The sequence below is a fragment of the Gadus chalcogrammus genome, chromosome 19, assembly GCF_026213295.1.
Source record: "Gadus chalcogrammus isolate NIFS_2021 chromosome 19, NIFS_Gcha_1.0, whole genome shotgun sequence".
In the NCBI taxonomy this organism is placed as follows: domain Eukaryota; kingdom Metazoa; phylum Chordata; class Actinopteri; order Gadiformes; family Gadidae; genus Gadus; species Gadus chalcogrammus.
Genome location: NC_079430.1, coordinates 14,554,571 through 14,581,324, shown reverse-complemented (window position 1 = coordinate 14,581,324; position 26,754 = coordinate 14,554,571). Strand labels below are relative to the sequence as shown.

Sequence of the window (26,754 nt, the reverse complement as noted above, 5' to 3'; positions counted from 1 at the left end):
GTTGGAAAACAGATTTTCTGAGCGCGTCCGCTAGAGAAAAGTACCAGGAGGCCGCCTGTCTGGGGGATATTCCATAGCAACCGTGGATAAACATGAGTTACTACAGCATAAGGTGAGTTTAAACCGACCCAACGCTTACATAACGTTGTCACCCCCCAGCACACCGACTGTCGGACGTGGAATACAGCGAGAAAGACCCCAAAAGTTGCTCTTCCCCCCCACCCCCCAACTTTTTGAAGGCGCTGTTGCACAAAGGCACAAGCAGCTAACTTAGCTTCGGGCTAACCTAAGTGTAATAAGCTGGCTATAGCGTCGCCCGCGTCTTATAACTGGACGTACTGGTCACGAAGTAGCGGAGAAAAGCAGCGAATACGGGGACCCAGCCCCCCCGCGCGCAGCCCGACACGTAATAACGAGATAACGTTCTGTGGCGCGTCGCACTCGGTCAGATGGCACGACACGTCGGTACTTCGCGCAACGTCTAATAACGTTAACGTTGTCCGATACGGTGGCGTTTGTTTGTTTGTTTTCCAACTCAAGAAGTTGTACAGATATATATTTATACTTATTGGAAAAAGCGAGAAAATGAGGTCCAACCAAAACAGGTAAAGCGTTTTTTAAGAACATGCATTTGATACACACATTGAACACGCATCGTATTTCGTAATAATTGTGCTGTTACAATTGAACGATTGTTCAAGTGATGTACATTTTGTGCTCTTTAAGATGGGACAGTAAAAGGGTAACCAGCACTCCCATCACATATGTAATTTCTTACTGGAATTGGGCTTTTAATTGCAGGTCATGACACCTCATTGTAATCATCATACACTGCATTCCACTGTGTTTGACTGGCTTGATGACTATAATTGTATGTACAACTGTAGGCATAGATACAGTCTGCTGTAGCCCCTGAGTTATTCGACACTGTAGCCGGATACAGCATCACGCAAGACGTTCCTGCATGTTCATGCTTGTCTCTTTTAGTGCTTTCTGGAAGCCTTCAGTCAATGCTGTGATGTGTGTTCCTCAAAACATTGCTGTATGCATGCCATACATACTTTTTGGTGTGTAAGCCAATGCATTATGCCACAAACATAATTGACATGCACACAGTTATTGGGATTCTACTTTGCACCATACTTATGGTGTGTGTGTGTGTGTGTGTGTGTGTGTGTGTGTGTGTGTGTGTGTGTGTGTGTGTGTGTGTGTGTGTGTGTGTGTGGTGTGTGTGTGTGTGTGTGTGTGTGTGTGTGTGTCATTGTATCTGCATACATGCGATGGTGTGTGAGTGGTGTGTGTGTGAGTGTGTGTGTGTGTGTGTGAGTGAGTGAGTGTTTATGTATGTGTGTGTATGTCATTTTGTGTGTGTGTGTGTGTCGGTGGTGTGTGTGTGTGTACTGTGCATGCATGTGTCCGCGTCATAGGAGTGAGATAACCTATTTGGGGCGACCATCCCTTATGATCATTTTATCTTATTTTCATTGTGGTTTGCGATGCACATCCTGTTGCAACATACACTTGGAACACACGGCACGGTCAAATGATCAGATAGAATTTTCCTTCTCTCTATCTTTCAGTCGATACACCCAAGCGTGCACGTGTGGAGAAAGAGAAAGCAATAGCAGTTAGGCTTCTGGGAATTCACATGCTAGCCTTATCTGTGTAACGGCACATCACTGACGCTGGACAATTGACCTACATGTGGATCTACCCTGGTGAAGACACACAAAAGGCTCATGAAGCAGCTGGCTGGGTGGTGTGCTGTGCTGCCATCACGACCTGAACTGACCCGGTTGGGCCTGGGAAGCGCCCTGCACCTCACTATCCCCCTACCCCGGTCCTGGTCCTTATGTTTCTGTTGGGTCACTCACAGGAACCCCCACAGGGTCGCTTATCATTTACAGTTACATTTAGGGCATTTAGCAGACGCTTTTATCCAAAGCGAATTACAATAAGTAATAGTTGATGTAGTAATATTGTAATATTATAATTGTAATTGAAGAAAGAAACAACAATATGTCGCTGTCGGTGCAGTAAGGATGGAACTATTTCCTGTATACAATTAAGACAGCTTGGATAGGGCTTCCCAATGCTAAGTAGTTTTTTGAAGTGCAAGGACGTACAACATACAATCAGTGCGTCAGAGGGGTGTGTGCGAGAGGGGAGAGGCTATGCAAAATCTAGGTGAACTCTGAACAAGTCTTGGGGTCCTTAACTCCTGTCTGCCTGGAGAGGTGACTGGCTGTGATGAGCAGTGACCTTTATCATCCAATAACCGATGGTAATCCCTCCCATCAGATGATTGGTGGATTGGATCAGGGAGCGGCCTGGCTCTCTACATTCAACCCCCCCTCCTCTGATTGAGAAATTGACATTTGCAAGACTGGTGTTATCCAAGACACAATGCTAATTATTGTCCCTGACTGATGATTATACATCTACTATTACTGTTGATGAGGGGTTGTCATGTTTATTCATGAATTGCAGTGTTGCTCAGTTAACACCGCGCGCCTGTCATATGGAAATACTAATGTGGCGTGTCACTAAAGCAGCTTTCCCCAGAATCATTGCATGGTTGTTTATGTACCGCCCACACAAGGCATGGACACCCGTTGCCATCAGGCAAAGTGAATGTTGGACTACATTTACATGAACATTTAGGGCAGTTAGAAGACGCTTTTATCCAAAGCGACTTACAATAAGTACATTTGTCAGAAGAACGAGAAACAATGTATTGCTGTCGGTACTGTAAGGATGTTCATAGAACCAAGTGTCAAGCACTAACAATCGCTAGGTTAACCCATTCCCCGTACACAACAAAGGTACACTTAAAAGCAGACACTCTTCCATTGATAAGCATTTTGCCACCGCGAACCATAACTACAGATCTGCAGGCAGGACGTCAGACGACGAGGCAGATCACTATGACACAGGCTGTTGCATCCAAGTCAGCGCGGAAAGAATCAAGAATCTATTATTCATAGGACCATTTCTCAGTGTTTTTTTTCTTTTAATTAATGTTTTTTCAGTAATAACTTCATATTTAACAAATTAGTCGTGGAAAATTGCAGTTATAACTTAATATTAACATCAGAAAAAATCACAACTTTATCGCAACTTTCATTTCCTCTCGCACTGTAATCGCAGCAACAAAAACATTTAAAAAAACGCAACTTTCATGCAACTTTTTGGAGAAGCTCACGCAACATCAGGCATTTTAGGCTGCAACAATCTTAAAAAAGGCCCGCAAAATACTATTTTTAAGTGCAACATTATGAAGTCCTTTAGCAGACACTTTTTTCCAAAGAGAATAAGAGTGATATTTTGAGAGGCATTTCATGTACTCAGGGGTACATCTACGTTGCACAACACAGTCTCAGAAATGGTTAGCTCCTTGTTAGCACGCAGTTATGCATAGCGAGAATCTTCGGCTGCGTTTGGAGTGTCGGAATTTCCGCACAAGGCTCGCAGACGACCTCCTCGAACGCTTGGCGATGAAACACCGTTGTAAAATATGTGGGATCCCCGCACACACAGACGCACACCCCCAACATGCACACACACACACACACACACACACACACACACACACACACACACACACACACACACACACACACACACACACACACACACACACACACACACACACACACACACACACACACACACAGGTTTCCCATAGTTTCCCCTCTGAGGCCTGGTATCCCTGGGCCACAGTGTATATATAGAAGCAGCAAAGAAGCCTCTCCTTTCTCTCTAAATCACCTTGATTAAAACACGTATACAGCGGGTCGTCTTCCTGGTCTCAGAAGAATGGCGTGGATGTGTGGGCCTTGTTATGCATGCGGTGGGAGAAGGGTGCATTCCAAAGATCACATGTGGTTCAGCCGACCGGGGTGCTTTGTGTTAAAATTGCACTCATGGCCAAATGGAAAAAACACAGAACCCAAAAATGTGGTGCATGTAAGTTGTCCGTGAAGCACTGTGGTACGAGTGTAAACATCATCGATGTGGCATTTCTCAACTTTCCCTCGTACCTCTCTCATCTCCCTCACATTGCCCTTCTTCATCGATTTCTTTTTTGATTTCTTAATAATCTATACCCTACCCGATATACTGATCGGCTTTCCCACAATAACTTCCATTTGTCGTTACAGCAACTTGGGGATTCAGATATGAACCCCTCCCCCGTTCCACGTGTGTGCTTACGCCGGAGAGTGTGACCGGGATGGGGGTCCGTCTGAATGTATGTCACCTGAATGTATTTCCATCTTTTGTTTTGTTCCGACTAATTACTCCCACAGGTGATTGATTCCCCTGCTAACCATCAGACACGCGCACACGCACGCACGCACGCACGCACGCATGTACACACACACACACACACACACACACACACACACACACACACCACACACACACACCATCACCACCTTTCTCTTACATGTAATCTTTTGGCATCGGCACCAGAGAGACTGAAGAGGCTCTGCTGGTCTCCTAGCAACTGGTCAATGGTCCTCTACCCAGTACCACCACCACCATCCACCACCTCCGTCACTTCCACAGCGACGCCCAGCAGATTTAGACGCTGCCCCTTGGACTTGAGAAGACTAGAATGCACCACCCCCCCCCCTAGATTCTGCCAGGAATAAGAGAGGAACTTGCGGACAGCTGAGGTCCCCACAAGGAAGTGACCAAGGAACTTTTTCTGAAGGGTAATAAGTTCTGTGAACGACGGCTTTTTTTTTCAACACTAAACTTGCTCGGTCGCAACCAATTTGGCCTTTTTAGTCTCATCCTTATGTTCCTCTGTCTATCTCGCTAATCTAATCTCGCTATCTATCTCTCTCTCTCTCTCTCTCTCCTCTCTCTCTCTCTACTCTCTCTCTCTCTTGTCTATCGCGCTATATTTGTAGCTCTCTTTCTCTCGTTCTCTCTCTCGCTCTGTCTTATTATCCATCTAGGCAGTGTTTCAGCCCGAGAGTCTTTCTAGCAGCGTTGCTGAAGTGTGGGTGATAGGCGGTAGATAGGCGTGCGGTAGACTGAGACTCAGTTTGATGCAAAGATGGCATTTAGCCTCTCTCTCTCAATTTATCTCTCTGTCTCATCTCTCTTTATCGCTCACACGAACTGTAAACAGAAGCATGGCCGAATGAGGAGCCCATCCTGGTAGGCCCTGCTTACTACCCGGTGGGAGCATTCTCCCAAGTCATGGTAACCACCACCGGCCACCCCCCCCCCCCCCACCCTCTCTGGGCCTGCCAAGGAAGCAGAGGGGACGGGCTCTCCCTCAGGTGAGGCCCGCTCTCTCGCACAGGTGAGCGAGAGACTTCTCTCCCGCAGTGACCTGTCGAGGGTGGGAGGAGAGGGAAGCAGATGTATCTCGGTTTGTGTGTCTCCCTGTGACGGGCTCACGTGAGGCTCAGGGACCGCTGGGTGTCCGCTGTGGAGTTAAGCCTCTGAGACCTCGGAGCTGTTAAAGAGTGTGAAGCAGCTTTTTGGAGCTCAGCTGTCAGTGGCGTCCATGATGGACAGCGCCGCCAAGAGCCCCACGGCGCCCCCTCAGCCCGTCTACAGCCGATTCTCCTACAGGTGGCTCCGTACACACACACACACGCACGCACACACCTGCGCGCACACACAAAAGCAGTGACTTCGGGACCCGTGTCACGCTTCGGTCGCCAGACCTGTCGGGGGTTCGACGAAGTGCTGTTTGAGAGAAGACACACGCACACGGTGCTGCTGGACTTCCTGGCGGGCAAGGGCACAACCCACTGTCAGCGATCCCGTTTTCTGCTGCCACACTCTGACTTATTCATGGTATCGGAATGTGATTGCATGCTGTAACAAGAGTTTGTACCGGCTGTGTGTGTGTGCTGGTGGTGTGTGTGTGTGTGTGGTGTAGTGTGTGTGTGTGTGTGTGTGTGTGGTGTGTGGTTTAAGTGTGTAGTGTACGTAGGTTACGGTGGTGCAGTTGTGCGCTAGTGCCCTCCCCGTCTTGTGTGTGGCTGGCGGCGGCGTGGCCGTTGTAACACTGTAACCAAGGATGTGAATATTTACCCAGAGGATTTGCAGACATCCAAAGGTTTAGATAGCGGAGCCTCAGGCTCTGCTTGGCATTTTGCTAACAGAGGAGGTGTTTGCACTGCCAATGAAACGCCTAATAACCTTGATTTACTTTGTGCGTCCCTTGCTGCCCTTCTCCCGTGGTCTGAATGTGTGTCCAGGGGTTCTCAACCCTCATCCACTTTCCTTTTTCTGTTGCCCAACCTGCTGTCCATCTCTGGGGAAATGGGCCTCGTTTCCTTATGGTACTCGTTTGTGCGTGTCTTTGCAGAAGTGAGTGACTGTGTAGACAGGCGTCTGTATAAGGTGTTAAGTAGTTTTTTAGCTATTTTTTTTAAAACCCATTCTTGTCCCAAGCAGCTGAAAACACAGAACTTTGTTTGTGAAAGGCATTTTTGGCATTTTTCTATTTTTTATTTAAAGTAAAAGTTTGCCAAACAATGCAATATAGTACGGCGAGAAGCAATCATCAATACCTCGGCCCCTATCATTGGCGTGTGTCAATAGCGGGTGACGTTAATATCGGTGCATCCCGTTCACGTCTGGCACAGACGCAGATAGATACACTGGTGATTACATGAATGAAGCCACAATGTAATACATTCATAGTGTCGTAGATGACCTATTAGCATTCGTTTGTCATTGCCCACCTGGTAGTGTAACTAACTTGGCCAGTCGCTAAGCTACACTCAGCTGAAATAAACACTCTGTATTTTCACAGGTGACTGTCTTCTGGGACTCAGGGCAGCTCCCTGGCTTGTCTAATTGCCACCTGTTGAAAAAAACCTGAATCAAAGATCAACTAATCCCTGTTACACCCGACATCCCGTTCGCATTCATATGCTTCCGTAGAACCCTAAACATGAGACCCAAGCGTAGATGCTTGTTTCCAGAAGGGGGGGGGGGGTGGGGGGAACAGATAGGAGCGTCATCAAGGAGCAGATAGGGCGTCCTGCTCAGTGACGCCTGGGATGAGGAGATCACGGAGTGAACCCGACCCCCCCCACCCCATTACGCAATCCCCCCCATTGAACTGACCACAAATAAGGGTTCCCTTAATCCTGCCCCTTTCTTCCTAAGTGATGGAACTGGCTCCACAGTGCTCCCTTAGATCCTGGCCTTTCCCCGGCTGGTGCCTGTCGGGATGTCAGTCGTTAAATCGCCCCGGCCGCCTCTCATTACGCTGGCCGTTCAGCAACAGGTTGTTCGTTGGCTTGGTAATCAATACCTGGTGGAGGGAGGGAGGGGAGGTTTCAGGGGGGGGGGGGGGGGGGGGGGCAGGCGTCTCCATGGCTACAACGCCGGCATGACAGACAACGGCGTCCGCTGTCCTTCCTCTGTCATCCAAGCTCTGTGACGGCCTGATAAACATTGATCAGTCGCAGCTGTGATGGATAGTGTGATTAGTGTCGTGTGTGTGTGTGTGTGTGTGTGTGTCTGAGAACAGGACAGGTGGGCTGCTAGGGGTCATTCTCACATCCCCCCGAGTAGAGCGCCATTCAGGGTGATGGTACCACCACCACGGTTCAGTTCACCTGTCGCTGTACAGCTACCGTTGCCTTTCCAAAATGTCATTGAAAAGGCACACCGTCGCCATCATTGTCCCCAATGTTTGGTGTCCATCACCTTGCTCCACCCAACTGGTGGTGGGAGACTTCTGCTGACCAGAATGTCCTCTCCTCTCTACAACATACGTGGGGGCGTAAAGGCGAGCACAATCGAGTCCGCAGAGTTATGAAGCGCCAGGGTTAGTCATCAACAACATGCGTTGTTAGTCACTGACCCGGACCGTGGGTTAGCTTCTGCTAGCGCACATTTGAAGTGCTCTCGGGCGTTTCGCTGTGAACAGAACACACTTATGAGCGTCCTCCTCCACTCTCTGCTGGCTCTGCTGTCAGGGTTCAGCTCACAGTGTATCCGACAACATGGCAGCTTAACTAATCCTTGTTTGGTTCCCTGCAAGCAGCTCCTAACATGACTCTCTTCTCGTCCCCATGTCCTGTGATGCTGGCCGGCCTCCCTGCCTCTGTCCCTCCACCCAGGCCCTCCTCCTCCGCCAGCTTCTCCTCTAACGCCACCGCCAGGTAGGCACCACCACCACCACCAGACAGCGCACCGCCCCGGCCCACACCCTGCACATGAACCCTGCCGCCCACACGGTCGTAACAGTCACAGGGTCGCTGAGGAGGCAGTGATGCACTGGGGTTAAGGTTGTTGGAAATCTAGCTCCGTCTTGGCTGTAGCGTAGAAGTACACATAGGTTAGTGTGTGGTCGTGTGTGTGTTTTGGTCTGAGGTATGACTGAGTGATGAATGAATGAATGAATGAATGAATGAATGAATGAATGAATGAATGAATGAATTGTGTTTCAAATCGGGGGCTCTGGTTGCAGGTTTTGTTTCTTCCGCTGACCAACACCACCCTTTTCCCTTCAGCCCTACATGCACGCGCACGTACACATACCGTGTGTGCGTGCGCGTTAGAGCATCTGTCTCGGCCACCTGTTGTGCGGTTGGCTGTAATGACCTCCCAGAGGAGCCGTCTAATACTGCCACTAATAACCAGAAACGTCCTCCACCCCCTTAACACCCAGGCCTCACCCCCTCCACCAACCCCTCCACCACCCCTCCACCACCTCCTCCACCACAACCACAACAACCACCACCACAACCCACAGCTAATACTCTGTGGCCAATATCCTGAGCTGTCCTCGTACACCGCAGTGTAGCACAGTGTAGCCTAGCAGCATAGCTTACTAGCTTGGCCTAGCTTAGCGTAGCACATGGGTTATTTTCTGGCGCGCCCACCGGTCACTGTGGCTGGTGGATGCGGGTTGTCGTCCCTGGTCCAACTCAAGAGAAGGATGCAGGCGCTACTACCGTAGGCCATGGGTTCTAGTCTGACGCGGTTACCAGAGGTAATGTGGTACAAGCATCAAAGCGACAAACACACTTCTCCCCGCGGCAACCACACTCTGTATGAGTGGACCAGGTGAGGATGGATTGGAAGGAAGCAAAGTCGATCAAGTGTGTGTGTGTGTGTGTGTGTGTGTGTGTGTGTGTGTGTGTGTGTGTGTGTGTGTGTGTGTGTGTGTGTGTGTGTGTGGTGTGTGTGTGTGTGTGTGTGTGTGTGTGCGTGCGTTAAAAAGCATACAGTGGTGGCTCTTTCACAGCACATCAATAGCCTCCCCCTCCCTCTGCGGTGCTTAGCAACGTGGAGAAACAGGAGCACCTTCACACAGTCCCCTGGACGGAGCCAACAGTGCTCGATGAAACGAGCGATCTCAGCCCTCCTCTGACTCTCCCTCCCTCTCCTCCTTCTCGTCCTCCTCCAAACTCTCTCCATCCATCCATTCTTCCTCTCTCCTCCTTCTCGTCCTCCCTCCAGCTCTCTCCATCTCCCCATTCTTCCTCTTCCCTCCTTCTCTTCCTCCTCCAACTCTTCATCTCCCCATTCTTCCTCTTCCCTCCTTCTCTTCCTCCTCCAACTCTCTCCATCCATCCATTCTTCCTCCCTCCTACTTCTCTTCCTCCTCCAACTTTCTCCATCCATCCATTTTTCCTCTCTTCTCCTTTTTCTTCCTCCTCCAACTCTCTCCATTCATCTATTCTTCCTCATCCAACTCTCTTCATCCAATCCATCCATTCTCCCTCTCCTCCTTCTCTTCCTCCTCCACTCTCTTCATCCATCCATTCTCCCTCTCCTCTCCTTCTCTTCCTCCTCCAACTCTCTCCATTCATCCATTCTTCCTCCTCCAACTCTCTCCATCCATCCATTCCCCCTCTCTCCTCTGACTCTTCCTCCCTCCTCTCCCTCGCTCGCTTCTCCTCCCCCTCTCCTCACCTCTATGTATCTCTTAAGCCCTCTCTCTCTCCTCCTCCCCCTCTCTCCCCCTCATATGCTCCCTCGCCCTAACTTCCTGTCTTTCTCCGTCTCTCTCTTCTTTCTGAGTCACCCATGGCACACACCAGTAGGGGTTCATGAACACAGAGTCACTCCTCTCCCTCCTCCCTCATCAGCCTACTTCTTTGTCCTGCTCCGGAAAGTTCCAACGTGCACCAATGAGTGACAGCTGAGGCAACCGGATTATTCACAGGTCACAGGAAAGCGGGTTTGACATTGACGGTTTTATCGAAACCCCGAAGAACGGAGCATGAAAGCTGTGACTAATCCCTGCTCACGTCCGATCTTCATCTATGTTGGAACACACCTCTATGCGGTTACAAGGGGGACTTACGGTTACGAGGGGGACTTAGTTGTCCCTGCGGGCGTCTCACTGGGGACACCTAGTGGTGTGATGGGGGAATTACACTCATCACACAATATGATGACGTTAGATCAAATGTATGATGGTGGGGTGGGGGAATCACACAATGTCATGAATCTAGATCAAATGTTTCTGTTTGTTTTCTCCGTCTCTACAGTTGCCTTGATGATGACACCACCAGTCTCAGGCAGCAGAAGTTGGAGAAACAGGTAGGAGCTCAGTTTGGAGATAGTAGGATATTCCTTCTGTTGACTATTTTCGTATCTTTTTTCATCCAATGTGGCTAACATTTATGTCAGACATGGACTTCAACCGAATTTTAGCTCTCGATGCACTCACGAATGACTATAGGAAGGCTGGTAGACAGTCTATATTAAAATCTAGAATCCAGCCTTGTAATGCTCTTTGGCACCGATTTGTCCACGGACTGATACTACGGTAGCAAGTGACGCACAGCACACGGCCACGCGATAGAAAGACCCACCAGACCCGTGTCTCTCCAGCTCTGGTTCTGTTTCTGGAGCTTGTGTGGGGGCACTTGATTAGTATGTTATGGGTCGCTGGAGACAGATCACTGACTCATGAGCTAATGAGCACCGAAAGACGAGCGAGGCTAGTCTAATGATTAGACAAGCCCACGGTATCGTTGCTACAAACAGGGTCTTACATGAGCGCGCAGCAGACGTGTAGCTAAGGAGCGCAGAGTACTTCTGAGGATGCCCCCTGCTGTTCATTACATGCTTCTTTGGAAGGGCCCCCGTTGGCCCATCTAGAGGTGAGACGGACAGGAGGTCACCTCATTACCGGCTTCCCGGCACGTGGGAGGGTCACCATTTACGACGTCACTTTGCCCTCTACGGCCTCATTGATATTTTCTTTTCGGATCCGACTGAAATAATTTGAAAAAAGACTAGCATGATAAGTGCCGGCACAACAAGTGAGGAGGTGAGGAAGGATGTGAACTGATTGTCACGCAGCTCCCCCCCCCCACAGTGAACGAGAGAGGCTCTGCTAGGTACATGACACGGCTTCAAAGGGAGGATTTGGTTTGTGATGTCGGCGCAGGCTGAAGTGTAGCCCCACTGTGGGAAGATGCAGATTGAGATAAGTAAGAGCTGCAACAACTGGTGGTTTCACACATGGTTTCTTAGTCTCTCCGTTACTCACACTATGAGTGTGTGTGTATGCATACGCACACGCACACACACACGCACACACACACACACACACAACACACACACACACACATCCATCATGTGTGTCACACACGCGTGTCAGGGATTAGCTCCAGACTTGGGCCCTGTCAGCAATCAGAAATAGAAAAGCTATGAATAATTGAAATAATTATGAAAACAGCCTTCGGATGTCGAAGGGAGACTTGACATGGTCTTTAAACCTGATGCAGCCGTCTGCAAGGGTTTAGCCGTCTACAAGATGCATGAGAGGAATATATCCGAAATTATTCTTGCTGCTAGGGCTCTCTCTCTCTCTCTCTCTCTCTCTCTCTCTCTCTCTCTCCTCTCTCTCTCTCTCTCTCTCTCTCTCTCTCTTGTCGCCCCCCCCCTCCCCTCTCTCTCTCTCTCTCTCTCTCTCTCTCTCTCTCTCTCTCTCTCTCTCTCTCTCTCTCTCTCTCTCTCTCTCTCTCTCTCTCTCTCCTCCCCCCCCCCCCCCCCCTCCCTAATGACCACTGATTCCGTTTGCAAAGGACCCACTGCATGCAAGCCCCAGCGTGCGCACACACATCCACACACACACAGCGTCTGGAGAGAGAGAGAGAGAGAGAGAGGGAGAAGGGCGCGCTCTCTTGCTCGTGCGTTCGTGGAACTAAACCGATAACTAAAGTCTCCTCTTCTTCCTATGAGGCACTTTTTTTGTTTGGAGCTTCATTCATCCGACTCCAAGTGTGTGTGTTTCTGTGTGAGAGAGAGAGTGTGTGTGTGTGCATGTGAGAGCGGCGGTCTCCGCCAGGGTTACGGTGCCGACTCGAAGCTCGTCTGGACGCAGACCTCGCCGCTCCTCGCCATCCCGTAACTTTGTTCCCCCTCACTTCCTGTTTACCGCCGGGATCTCCGCACCTCGATGGAAAGGGTTGGTAGTGCCGCCGCGCTCCGAGCCCGTCTGCGGACGGACCGCTCGCTTTTTCTTTGTGCCCCTTTCTTTATGAATGGATGAATGGATGAATGGATGAATGGATGAATGGATGGATGGATGGATGGATGGATGGATGGATGAATGGATGAATGGATGAATGGATGGATGGATGGATGGATGGATGGATGGATGGATGGATGGATGGATGGATGGATGGCGCGCTCTCACGCCTCATCGGTTCTATTTCCAGCGGTGAGCCGGCTTTCTTTGAATGCTGCTGAATTGTTTCCAGTAGCGTGCAAACAGCGGTGGATGTGGGTCTGTCTTGAGTCTCATTCCGCCTGTCTGTCCGTCTGTATCATCCGTGTGTCTGTCTGTGTCATCTGTCTGTGTCATCCGTCTGTGTCATCCGTCTGTCCCTCTGTATCATCTTTCGGTCTGTCTGCATCCTCTCTCCGTCTTGTCTGTCCGTCTGTGTCCTCCGTCCGCCTGGTCATCTGTCTGTCTGTCTGTCATCCAACTGTCTGTCTGTCTGTCTGTCTCGTCTGTCAGATCATCGGTCTGTCTGTCTGTTTATCTCATCCGTCTGTCTGTTTGTCTGTATCATCCGTGTGTCCTGTCTGTCTCTCTGTCTGATCATCCATCTGTCTGTCTGGCTGCACCTGTTCTTGTTTGGCACAGGAGAGGCTGAAGTGTGCCTGAACCCACTTTACGTTAGTCCCACAGGACCAGCGACTTGTCCTGTCCTGTCCTGTCCTGTCCTGTCCTGTCCTGTGGTCGTCCGGGCGGTTTACAGTCCCCCCCCCCCCCCCACCTCTCCTCTCATCCTCTGGGGCGGCTCGCTGCTCTCACCTCATCGCAGGCTCTCTCTGCCTCCCTTGGTGCCATTGTGCCACCCCACAGGTTTTGAAGGCGTGTTCCTTTAAGTGAGCGTCGCCTTTTTCTTGGGAATATGTTCTTTGTGGCAGGAAGGAGAGGGAGAGCCCACCGACTCCCTCCCGGCCTGGAAGTGCCACATCCCTGGTGCTTACACAAATAAAGCCAGGGTGTGACAATGGGACCGCTTCCTAAAATAGAGCCGTTGGTACGCAATCAGGGCGCAGAGACACAACATACTGGGGTGGTCTCGCTGCCGGACCCCCTGCTTCTAAACAGTGCAGTTCAATTCTGTTATTGATGTTTGTATTTCACATTATAAACAGTATGGCAGTAAAACGTAAATACTTTTGAATGGTATGTTTATACAAAGCATGTTACAATAGTCTCACGCAAAACACCCTCAACAAACTCGTGGCTCCGTGGCATTGTCCAACTAGTTCACAAGCAAGACCTCATTCCAAACGGCACCATGATATGAATCATATTAAACAGTTTAGTGTTTGAGATCATACAGAATATTCATAAACTCACTTTTAGCTATGTCGAGTTTGCCAACCTTCAGCACAATGACGTCAGTTTCTTAATCGACTTGTTACCCAACACTTTATCACATGCAGGTATAAAACCAATAAATGTAGTCTTTTCGACTACTCCTGAAGCATTTCTTTGACACATATGTGTTGACTATCGTTTTTCAGAAGCTCAGTTGGTGTGAAATCATCCCTGTTTTTGAGAAACGTGACTGTTTATTGCATTTTGTGGCGATGGGGAAAAGAAAATGGTTGTGATTAGGGCTGCACGATATATAGTTTTCGCAATACCATGTATTGCTATTCGTATCGCGTATTCTTTCTTTTAAAATACTTTGTTAGAAACATAATTAACTCAGATTCAAGGGTTCTTGGATGCACAGTTTGTTGCTAGGGAGTGACTTGCAGGCTCTGCATGGTCAGCGAACCTCCAATCACTGATCATGTTGAACAGTTTATGATCAGACAACCAAAGCAGTCATAGACAGCCCCTGCTAGTAGTAGAACAAACTTCAAATAGAGCCAGCAAAAATAAGATTTAATTCCAAAGAGAAGAAAAAACTTCAGTTGTATAGAATTATTTGGGTTACAGAAAAGACGACGTTGACTCAAAACAGGTACTCTGTCTAGAGTGCCTTGCAATTGTTCCCACAACAATGGGCAACACAACTTATTAATTTTCCCATTTAAATTTACACCATTAATTTCTGTATAACAAGTTTATAATGCTAAAGAATCACCCCAATCATTATGCAACGATCAAAATAAATCTGATTTTTCTTTTAAATAATTTCTTCGTCATCGCAATACGTATCGCAGAAGGACAAAATTCGCAACAATTTTGTTTTCCAATATCCTGCATCCCTAGTTGTGTGTACAAACACACAGGTGTATGTGTGCGTGTGTGAGCCCAATGACCGTGAGGAGTTCTGAAACTGACATGAGTTGGCTTGGCCAGGCCATCTTGTTCTGTGACCAGCCAGCGTGACAACAAATGCACTTACGCAATCCGGGAGGGAGGGGGGGGGGGGGGGGGGGGGTCAAAGCTTCGGTCAAAGAGACAGACCAATCAGAGGATACTTTGGGCCGGAGAGAAAGACACCAGGGGGGGTCTTAATCAAAGGCTGCTTACCTCAGACCAGAAGTACCCCCTGTAGCTTGAAATGGCGCCAATTTCCCCGCTTCTCATTCACCATAACAACAGCTGTGGGCAGCGGCGAGCGCCGGTGTGTGATGGACGCAAAACGCCCGCACGGCAATAATGGCAGAAAAAGACCCACGGCAGGGACACTCTCTTCTCTGACGTCATCACAGCAGGGTGTTGTTTCCGTGGAAACACCCCCCCCCCCCCCCGCCTCATGCCTCACTCTCACTCTCTCTCCGGAGGGGGTGGGGGGTGGAGATGGGGGCCGGGCGCGGCGGTGGACGAGGTCTCAACGAGGTCGACCTTTGTCGTCGTCAGACGCTGATTGCTGTGAGGCTTTCGTTGCTGTTTTCCTCTCTGTGCCGTTTGCTGGGGGTCGGAGAGAGGTGCGTTCATTAATGGTGTGTTCACGCTACGAGCATAAATGAGCGCGCGCACACACACACGCGCACACAACCACACACATACACGCGCACATGCACACACGCACACAACCACACACATACACGCGCACATGCACACACGCACACACACGATAGGAAATTGATTGACTTGACTTGATTGATTAAACGACCGTACCAGCAGTATTGCAGAGAGGGTAGGTGTAATGCGGATATGGGGGTTTGAATGCAGAACCCTTTTGCCTGGGATTCAAACACCCTGATATCCACCACGATAGGGCTGGACGATATGACCAAAATATCATATCCCGATATAGGTCATTCATATCCCGATAACGATATATATCACGATATAGCACATTTTCTGTAAATTCAATGAATAAATACCGTATTTTCCGCACTATGAGGCGCACCGGAGTATAAACCGCAGCAGCTAAATTGAATGACGTGTGGAAGAATGTAAAGCGTCGTCCAAATGACGTAAAATATTACCGTAAAGAGTGTGATTTGCGACAAGACGATATAAACGATAGAGGATAATATGAAACGATAGACATTTTTATATCATCACACGATATATATCGTCATATCGCCCAGCCCTACACCACGACTATCCTGCCCCCCTGATAGGTCGGATAACTGCCTTTGCTTCTATTCTTGTCGTCAACAAAATGCTGACGATACAGTAGTTGCAGTTGTCACTGCATGTCAATCAAGACCTCGGACTGACAGGCAGGCGTTCCTTGACACGGTTAACCAGCGCCGTGGCCCGTCCACTCATGTTAGCTCCCGCTAGCTCCCGCTACCTCCCGTTAACCTGAACCCTCCCTTAACCCTGCGCCCTCCCTCCCACCAGAGGGCGCTGCTGGTGCTAGCTGGAGTTAGCTCCAGCTCACTCCACCTACCTCCCGTTAACCTGAACCCTCCCTTAACCCTGCGCCCTCCCTCCCTCCCTCCCTCCCACCAGAGGGCGCTGCTGGAGCTATCTGGAGTTAGCGGGAGCTAGCTCCCGCTAACTCCAGCTAGCTCCCGCTAGCTCCCGTTAACCTGAACCCTCCCTTCACCCTGCGCCCTCCCTCCCACCAGAGGGCGCTGCTGGAGCTAGCGGGAGCTAGCCCCCGCTAGCTCCCTCTAACTCCAGCTAGCTCCCGCTGACTCCAGTTAACCTGAACCCTCCCGTAACCCTGCGCCCTCCCTCCCGCCCACCAGAGGGCGCTGCTGGAGCAGAAGCAGCGGAGGAAGCGGCAGGAGCCCCTGATGGTGCAGCCCAACCAGGAGGCCCAGCCGCGGCGCTCCAGCCGGCCGCGGCGTGGGGAGGAGCAGGCCCCGCTGGTGGACCTCCGCCTGGCCGTCACCGCCGACGCCATCCTGGAAGGTGAGGCTGGGGAGCGGTCCACTCGGTGCTCTGTTTTCGACCGAGTGGACCACCTTCACCGGCACAAACCACATTTTTGGGCGAGAAATAAAATAATAAAAACATAGATAGTTGTGTGCGCGTTCTGTTTGGCAGTGTTACCATGACCATGGAAAGTGGTGCATTTACCCTCAATTTAGTGAGGAACATGGGCCTGTGCTTCCTGCAACTGTCGGCTGATTCCTCCCCACAAAGGAAGCACAAGGCCAGGGGGGTGAGAGCATGTAGAGGGGCATCCCATTCCAATATATTCCTCCTGAGACTGACGACACTTTGGTGTTTCTGGATGCGCTTTCTTTTTCGCGGACTCTCCTTTCCCCTTGTTGTCAGATGTACATTTTCAACCACTTTTCCATTTTCTTGATTATCTATTGTCTAGCTTTCAGAATTGAAACTTGCTCAGGGTGAAAAAAATAGTTATTTTTTACAATTATTATCATTATACATGAGTCTGTATCTGGTAGTGTTGTTTGGAATCTGAGCAGGCGATTCAGGTTCCACATACAGTCCACCACTTAATACCCACGATGCACTGCAAAGCGAGGGTCGCAGCTGATCAGAGGGTCCTGAACAGGGAGACGTCTTCGCACGTTTTGAGACGGTTAATGTGGCTGATAGACACACCGATCGATTTCTGGTGCCTCGTCAGAAGTGTACTGTGTAGTGTTCGCTATCTGGGTATAGTAGGACACGAGGGAACAGTGAGCCACCTCCAACAGAGCCAGAACGAATCCCAGCCCAAAACCACTTCTGCAGCGGTGCGGAAAGAGGCGAACGACACCTCATGGTGCCACCAGTATAGCCAGTATCAATAACGCCACCCCCCTCCCCCCCCCCCTCCGACGCTCAAGGCATCGACGGACCCGCTGCCTTCCTGGGCCCCGAGACCCCTGACCTGGGCTCCAAGATCCAGGTGCTGTCAGTGGGCCCTGCGCGGACCACCGCCCGGTCCCCGCCGCCCGCGTCCCGGCAGCAGCAGCAGCACCACCCGCACCATACCCGCTACCCCCCCGCCGCCGCCGCCCCCCCCACCACCACCGCCGCCTCCTCCACCCCCGGACAGTCGCGGCCCCCGCCGGGGGAGGGGCCTGAGAGGGACGGGGACACGGTGTCGCTGCTGGAGCCCAAGACGGACCTCCATGAGCTGCTGCAGAGGAGAGGTGAGGGCCCGAACCCCCTGGGGCTCCGGTGGGGGGGGGGGGTAGCCGCGACAGCGTCTGAGCCGCGTTAGCGTCTTAGCGATCAGGCTTCTGCACGGGCCAAGAGCCTTTTGACGTGTTCCAGGGCTGGATCTCAACATTTTTCTTTTGTTTGTGTTATTTATTCATGAATACTATTTACTTATACTACTACCGACTTCATCTGCACACGCACGCACTTACACACAGACACACACACACACACACCTGAGTTTCATCTCAGCCCAGCGTGAAAGGCAGATCCCTTCACTCCCTTTTACACTGACAATGTAGACACACACACGCACGCAACAATACACACAAAAGACCGCCCCCGCCCCTCTGTGTGTCGTTGCTGTTGGCCCCGGCAACCGTGTGTCCCACTCTGGGCAGGCTTGACGACCAACCCCCCCTGGAGGTGTCACAGGTCACATGACCCTGGAGAAGAGGAAGTAGCTTGGGGGGGGGGGGGGGGGGGACGAATTCAAAGCATCAGAGATTATCTCCAGGTCCAAGGAGAATCCATACAAACGCCTTTTCGATTGACGAGTGATTCTATGAACAAGGACCATATCATTTGTATGCAACAGTTCAGCTAAATGGCTCCAAGCCATTTAGAGCGTACAAGGGGGACCGAGCCTCTCTCTCCCTCTACCCATCGCGGACGTCTCTCAGATCCGCGCCCAGTCCACCCTCACGCACGCCAATCGCTTTTTGCCTTACGCCGTCGCCCCCGGCAACGGAAGAGGAGACGAGCGGCGGGCCGCCGTGGCCCGGTGTCACTCGTCCTTCCGTCGCCCCCGGCGACCGCCTCTTTTAATAATGCAGGGCTGTCCCCGTTGGCCCGCGCGCCCGCCCGTCGCCGGGGTTACGGCAGGTATTTTTGGGTACGGAGGAACCGGGGCGTTGGCCGTGTTTAACGGCCGCGTCATCAATCACAAAGCCGGGCTATTTATAGACCAGGGGGACAGGTGGACCATACCTCCTTTGTAATAAGATTCTTAATAAGGGGGGCTGGGGGGGGGTCTGGGACAGGAGAGGAGAGGTCAGTGGTTTGGCTCAGGGGCTCTGTACCTTTACGAGAGGATAACATAGGCTAACGTTTCCCCATTTTATCTCACACTGGGCTCCTGCTGGGCTACTTTAGCTCCCGTTTCAGTGTTTGTTGTTTGGCTCTTCCTCTCCAGGGTGGAACGCCTCTGAACAGCCTGGTTATGGATCGACGATTGATCGATACTGATCAGGGATGATTCACGATAGGTGTACCACGAGTGGCGCCCGCACGGAAGAGTCCAGCGTCCATTTTGTCTGGACCTCGTCTGTTAGTTGTACTCTCGAAGAGAGACTAAGGCCCCGTCAACACGAGCGAAAACAATCTTTTCCTCTCCGTTTTCCTTTGATGCGTTTCAGGAATTTCTCAGTTAAAGCAGACTCAGAGAAACGCTGTAGTACATATTCAAGACCACTGAGTGGCGCTGGTTCTCCACAAAAAAAAGTGGAGCGCATCAAGCCTGTGCGCTGTATACAAACTACAGTCGCGGAGGAGAACGCAGTTGTTAAACCTTGTAGATTGAGCAGAACCTTGACCCCCCCCCCCCCCCCAGGTCTGTCGGGCAGCATGAAGTACGACGAGGAGCCCAGCGACGAAGACGAGGACAACAACGTGGAGCCGGAGGCCGAGCGCACGCGCTCCCTGACCCCCAACGCCGACGCCACCGCCTCCACCCGGCCCGCCTCCGCCTCCAGCGCCAAGTCCAGCTCCGTATGTACCGAGCAGCGGCTCTCCATTCGGTTATAACAAGCGGATTCTTTAAAAATATTTTTGATTGAAAATTATAAGCGTATTATTTTAAAATACATTTGATTTAAAATAATTAGCTTATAATTTATTTATCTATATTTTATGAATAATAAGCGATATTATTTTGAATATATTTTATGGAAAAAAATAAGCATATTATTTAAAAACACGTTTCATTTAAAATAATGAGTGTATACTTTTTTACACTTTTTTTTAAATAAGCATAATATTCCACTAAACACTAAATTCTATCATTCTAAATAATAAGCTTGTGTCAAGAGAATCAAAAGCCATGGATCCATGACGAGGCGTCCAAGTGGCCCGGTTCTGTCGGTCAGCGGTTCTCACCCCGGGTCCGTGTCTCCTGTCCCCCACCTAGGAGCCTCTGTCGTCGGGCTCGCCCACGGCCGACGGCCCCCCGCTGGAGGTGGACGACCTGGAGGAGTTTGTGGTGCGGCCGGCGCCGCGCGGCGTCATCGTCAAGTGCCGCATCACGCGGGACAAGAAGGGCATGGACCGAGGCCTCTACCCCACCTACTTCATGCACCTGGAGAGGGAGGACGGGCGACGGGTGAGAGAGGGAGAGAGGGGGGGGGGGGGGGGGAGGGAGGGAGGGAGAGAAGGGCATGGACCGAGGCCTCTACCCCACCTACTTCATGCACCTGGAGAGGGAGGACGGGCGACGGGTGAGAGACAGAGAGAGAGGGAGAGAGGGGGGGGGGGGAGGGAGGGAGAGAGAGAGAGAGAGGGAGGGAGGGGGAGGACGGGCGACGGGTGGGAGGGGGAGAGAGGGGAGGGAGGGAGAGAGACAGAGAGAGGGAGAGACAGAGAGAGGGGGAGGGAGGGACAGAGAGAGGGAGAGAGAGAGAGTCTAGAGAGAGGGGGAGGGAGGGGTTGAGAGGGAGGAGGAGAGAGGGAGGGAGGGGGAGAGACAGAGAGAGAGAGAGAGAGAGAGAGAGAGAGGGGGAGAGACAGAGAGAGAGAGACAGAGACAGAGAGAAGATGAGTGCTGACCCAGCGCTGATGTTTCTGCCCTCAGGTGTTCCTGTTGGCGGGCAGGAAGAGGAAGAAGAGCAAGACGTCCAACTACCTGATCTCCGTAGACGCCACCGACCTGTCGCGAGAGGGGGAGAGCTTCATGGGGAAACTACGGTAACGGGACCCCCACCCTCCTCCACCCACCTCCACCCTCCTCCACCCTTCCCCTAACTGTGGGTTCACACCAAAAACGGTGTGAATTGAATCACAGTTAGTCCGAAGGGATGTCCCAGGTCAACCCCTAACCCTGAACCCAAAGGGCGGACACTTTGAGAGGGACCACAGAAGAGGGGTCCCTCTTTCCAAGGTAGTCGGGGCAAATTGGGTATCCAAGGTAGTGCGAAACAAAAGGACAAAATAAAGGTCAGGTAAGTTTTAGGCCCCATCCACACGGAACGATTTTTTCCTGAAGACGCATACGTCTTGTGCGTTTGGGACGACCGTCCAGACGGATCCGGCCAAATGAGACCCCCCCTTTAACGCCAAAGCTAGCGATCTCCCCCCCCCCCCCAAACTCCAGTCACTGGAATGACCCGTTGTGCTGCTGAAGGGTGGCTCTGACCACGGTGTCCTTTCCCCCCCCGGGCCTCAGGTCCAACATGATGGGCACCAAGTTCACCGTGTACGACAGCGGCACCAACCCGGGCAAGGCCCCCGGGGCCCTGCTGGAGGAGAGCAACACGCGGCAGGAGCTGGCCGCCGTCTGCTACGTGAGTGGGCCTCCCTTCAATCCAACTTCATCAGAGCGCACCGCAGGGCGCTGGGGCAACGCAGACCCAGCGTCGCTCCATCAGTCAGACCGCTCCACCCAAAAGATTAGCTTTTAGATTTTGTTTAAAATTTAAATCTTGGTTCCTCTCCTCAACTGAGGTGCTGATGAGAGTGCTTCGTGTGTGTGTGTGTGTGTGTGTGTGTGTGTGTGTGTGTGTGTGTGTGTGTGTGTGTGTGTGTGTGTGTGTGTGTGTGTGTCCCGCCCTGCAGGAGACCAACGTCCTGGGCTTCAAGGGTCCGAGGAAGATGACGGTGATCATCCCCGGCATGAACATGAACTTCGAGCGCGTGCCCGTGCGCCCAAGCAGCGTAAGGATTGGGGTCACTCGGTGCAGGGAAGGACTGTAGGGGGTCCGTGGGTTTGGGTGTGGGGGGGCCGTGGGTTTGGGTGTTTGTTGGACTGTTTGTTGGACTGTGTGTTTGACCGTTTGTGTTTGAGTGTTTGTGGACCGTGGGTTTGAGTGTGTGTTTGACCGTGTGTGTTTGACCGTGTGTTGGACCGTATGTTTGAGTGTGTGTTTGACCGTGTGTGTGTGTGACAGTGTGTCTGTCCTTGTGTTGGCCCGTGTGTGTTTGAGTGTGTGTGTGACAGTGTGTGTTTGACTGTGTGTGTGACCGTCTGTTTGAGTGTGTGTATGACCGTGTGTTGGACCGTGTGTTTGAGTGTGTGTTAGACTGTGTGTAGGACTGTGTGTTTGACCGTGTGTGTGTGACAGTGTGTCTGTCCGTGTGTTGGCCCGTGTGTGTTTGAGAGTGTGTGTGACAGTGTGTGTTTGACCATGTGTTGGACCGTTTGTTTGAGTGTGTGTTTGACCGTGTGTGTTTGAGTGTGTGTCTGTCCGTGTGTTGGACCGTGTGTCTGTCCGTGTGTTGGACCGTGTGTGTTTGAGTGTGTGTTGGACCGTGTGTGTGGACTCTCATCAAACAGGCATACGTGTCAAAGGATCACATCGCTATGTTCCAATTCCAAAGCAGTACTTTTTACTTAGCGTTGACGTGATAAACGCGTCGTGGTTCGTATGATTTCCAGAACAGTCATTTTCCGCCCAGCGTGAACATGCTAAAGAGCGCTGGGGTCCCTACAGGAACAGGAGAGCCTGCTGAGCAAGTGGCAGAACCGATGTCTGGAGAACCTGATCGAGCTGCACAACAAGGCGCCCGTCTGGAACGACGACACGCAGTCCTACGTGCTCAACTTCCACGGCCGCGTCACCCAGGCCTCCGTCAAGAACTTCCAGATCGTCCACGACAACGACCGTGAGATCCCACTTCCTGCCTACACCTGCTGGCCATACTTACAAGCACGTGTGCTCTATGCTTTCATAGCAAAGAAAATAACCATTATACCAAAATCTTGATACATAATATAATACTGCAGACAGAAATATATTTCTTGTAAACGTACATATTATCTGAAACACACACACACACACACACACAAACCCACACACACACACATGCGTGGAAAGAGCCGTTTCCTCTGAAAAAGTGTGTTAAGATAGCACCCCTAACAACACAAGCTAGCCTCCACGGTAATGGCGATACTCTATGGTCAGGTTTCTGCCGTGTGTATAAACACGCCGTGTCTCTCTGTCTCCCCCCGGTGGCCGCTGCAGCCGACTACATCGTGATGCAGTTTGGCCGGGTGGCGGAGGACATCTTCACGCTGGACTTCAACTACCCCATGTGTGCCCTGCAGGCCTTCGCCATCGGCCTGTCGAGCTTCGACAGCAAGCTGGCCTGCGAGTGACCACCACAACCACCACCACAGCCCCCAGTGCCCGCTTTAGATTAAACACCGTCTAACAGTCTAACGCAGGAACGCTTGTTTCATAACGTGTGTGTGTGGGTGTGTGTAAGACATTAGGGGTGTTTCAGATCGTCTGCATTTGCGCGCAATGCATGCACGAGACTTGAGAACATCCGCCGGAACTAGTCAGAAACACATCAAGTTCCCCCCACGTCAAGTCGGACACAGGTGCACTTCTCGTAGTTTGAACAAGCATAGTTTGGGAGAGGGCACGCCTCTTTCAAAGGAGATGTGTAATTTCTCACGTGGGAAATTCCACGTGGTGATTCCAACCAACCAGGGCAACGTTTTGATATGTTGAGGGGAATGTCTTATGTCCACATTTATTTGAGACCATATGCACAGAAATGCAGACAGACGGAGCTCCCGCGAGTGTTTAAAATCATGTGACATGTCGCATAGGGAAGTTATCGCCAGCATTTCTGACGTTTTGATCCCAGAATGCATTATGTTATGCGAGGCAACGCAACGCATGCTTGATCTGAAACTCGCCTAATGAGAGTCTGAGCGTGTGTGTGCTAGTGTTGGCTCGTTTGTTTGCGAACCGGTTTCGAATGAACGAGTCTTTAGGACGACCGAATCGAACCGATTCGTCTCTCGGTCGTCTCGTTCACCATTCGATTCACCGGAAGCTCGACTGAACGAACGAACGAATCATTAAATCCACCACTAGTGTGTTTGTGTGTGTGCGAGGCCACTGGCTCGTCAGCAGCCCACTGCGCGTCCAAGGACCCCCCGTGCGGTGGGGGTCCGTGCAGTCCCTCGCAGACACTGACCGGTGACGAAATGTACGTGACGGGCACGTTAAGAGTATGAATCCGACTTCACTCCACATTATGAGGTTTAAAAAAAAGTATATAGGCTTATTTATATATATATATATATATTTATATATATATATATATATATATATATATAAATATATTGTTTTCCGTGTCTTAGTGAACCAGTGTTTTGCCTCTTTTTTGTTTTGTATGACGTGATATCGTGATTTGCCTTTGTTATACAAAATTGAAATCGTAATGAGACTACAGAGCGAGTTGCACATTGAACTAGTCGGGGGAGGGGCTGGTCTAGGTTTAGGTCAGTCGCGAGATGGCATCTGAAAGCCACAATCTAAAATGAGGAGGAATCGTAATGCCCGACCTGTTTGGGATGGGGTAATTATTAATGCATTTTTTCGGTGCATTTACATTTACACCCAACATGTGGATCTTTATCCCTGACCTGGTTCAAACTCCTGAATGAATCACGATTATGAATTACTGTTAACACTTGTGCCTGACAGTTCTGTTTTTTTTGTTTTTTGTTTTTTTAAAAGCTACAATTTGTACAAACTATTTAAATAAATATGGCATTAATAAGGCATAACAATTCTGAAGTATCGAAAGTCATTTTTAAAAAACCTTGGTTGCATCTTAATAAATACGTATATGTCACTGAATGCCTGCTTCTTATTCACACTATCATCGCAAACAGGAACATACTGTCTGTCTTTAACAATCTTATCGCTCCGTTATCTAAGCTGAGGCTCACGATGGCGACGTAAACCTGCCCTGGATACGGTCGTTGCTCTCATCATATTCACACCAAGATATTTATGAAACGTACACATATTTATGTCACCTTCACGGTTAATCCCAGCTGGTCTGAGCTTGTGGCCGTTCAGACCAACGCAGGCTGACCGTTCGACACCAGAAGACACAAAGGACCACGTTGAGCCACGAAAGCAACAGCAACAGAAGGACACTGTTGGACCTGCACAGGACAATGATTGGGTCTATGTGAGGTCTCTGAGTCCTTTTGTATCCGAACTACAGTCGTGGCTGGAGGACGAGTGGTCTTTTAAAAGGGGGAGCCCCCATCCCACTGAATCCATCATTTGGTTCATTTTGTCTCACAAAATGAAGGATTCAGAGTCAAGGGTCGAAACACTCATGAGGGAGAAGTGACCCCCTTTCCTTCCAATAGTTGGGGTCGCCTTGGACGGCACAAGCTGTGCGACTCATTTATAACGATCACGTTACCTTAAAAAAATAGTTCAAATTTGAGCTGGTAAACAATAGAATCGTTGCCGATAACAAATCTTTGTTATTACTGGAATCTCACTTTGGAATCGGTCAAATAAGTTTCCTGGCTTGGGTCAAAGGTGTTTCCAACAATGGTGCTTTGGAAGAAGAACATCACCAAGGTGAGTCGTTATGACCCCTTCATGACCTTTCACCTGTTGAGAACATTTATATTGTTTGTCTCTTACAAAGCTACAGGTAGATACATTGGTCAATCATGCAGTCATCGCATGCAGGATTTTATTACATTTTTTGATAGGGAGATCCTTCTAGCCTCAACGTAAATCAATGAGACCAACTGAAAGGGTGTGTCAGATTGAACATATTTCTAAAAAAAAAAGGATCAAAACTGTGTCCTATGGCGTCTGATGGGCAGCATCTCCTCCGTGCCGCTGCTCAGGGTGTCCGTCACCAAGACAGGAACTCAACTTATGAAGTGTTCAGATCGCTGGGAATTATGGGGAAAACATTTTCGCGACGTTTCATGTTGCTTGGAAAGTTCTTGTGAACGACACCTCATGACGCTCTGATGATTCTACTTCCTTTCGGCAACTGGGGCCAGATATTTGCTAACAGGGTTGCCCAGTTGGTGACGTATTGTTTACTAGTGATGCACATGAACATGGCGGACCACAAGGCAAAAGTTTTGACCGGTGAAGAAAGTTTTACTCAATATAAAAGAATCGACCATCATCTGTCAAGGTGATGCTTAGATACACGAATGACAAAAATATATATTTCTTGCAGCCTCCATGGTCACCAACAAACACAGAGCCTATGTTCTATGTTCCTTGATTATAATTTAATCCTGGGGTAAATTTCTCCCATACTATTTAAGAAGTTTGTTTTATTATCCTTTTAGAGTAATGGTCTAAAACAGGGGTGTCAAACGTACGGCCCGCGGGCCGGATCAGGCCCGCGAACGGGTTTAATCCGGCCCGCGAGATGATTTTGTGAAGTACAGTATTGTAAAAAAAAAAAAAAAAGAAAAAAAAAATTATAAAAATCCTTCCTAGCATTACATGAATTGCATTGACTGGCACTGACTAATTTGTTGTACATTGAACTACTGGACAATTGTGTGTAACTGGAAGTCGCTTTGGAATGTAACGTAAAATGATCTGCTATTTTTCAATGAAAGAAACTGCTGTTCTTAATGTGTCCACTAGAAATCGCAATAGCAATTATGTTAAGCAAGCAAACTTTATACCGGGGCTGAGCAGGGAGCAAGTATAAACAGGTAGTGCAGCTAGCCCGGAGCTACCTTGTCGCTCTGCCTTATGCTACGG

The 26,754-nt window shown here is 50.2% G+C and overlaps 1 protein-coding gene across 1 annotated transcript; it reads left to right on the top strand.

The window, feature by feature from the left end:
- The first annotated feature begins 8 nt into the window (after nt 1–8).
- tulp3 (TUB like protein 3) lies at nt 9–25,764 on the top strand. The gene is made up of 13 exons (XM_056578478.1): nt 9–112; nt 8,115–8,156; nt 10,497–10,548; nt 16,594–16,759; nt 17,650–17,713; nt 17,834–17,958; nt 19,581–19,738; nt 20,157–20,348; nt 20,817–20,929; nt 21,408–21,525; nt 21,797–21,895; nt 22,672–22,843; nt 23,203–25,764. Exons 1-13 carry the CDS (start codon nt 93–95, stop codon nt 23,334–23,336), a joined length of 1,455 nt encoding a protein of 484 aa, XP_056434453.1. The 5' UTR covers nt 9–92; the 3' UTR covers nt 23,337–25,764.
- Nucleotides 25,765–26,754: the final 990 nt, after the last annotated feature.

Excerpts from the sequence above, each read along its gene's own strand:
- tulp3 (XM_056578478.1), top strand. The coding sequence starts at position 93 with ATGAGTTACTACAGCATAAG. Across the intron at positions 19,739-20,156 it reads CCAGCGCCAAGTCCAGCTCC|GAGCCTCTGTCGTCGGGCTC; the intron begins GTATGTACCGAG and ends TCCCCCACCTAG. Across the intron at positions 20,349-20,816 it reads AGAGGGAGGACGGGCGACGG|GTGTTCCTGTTGGCGGGCAG; the intron begins GTGAGAGAGGGA and ends TTCTGCCCTCAG.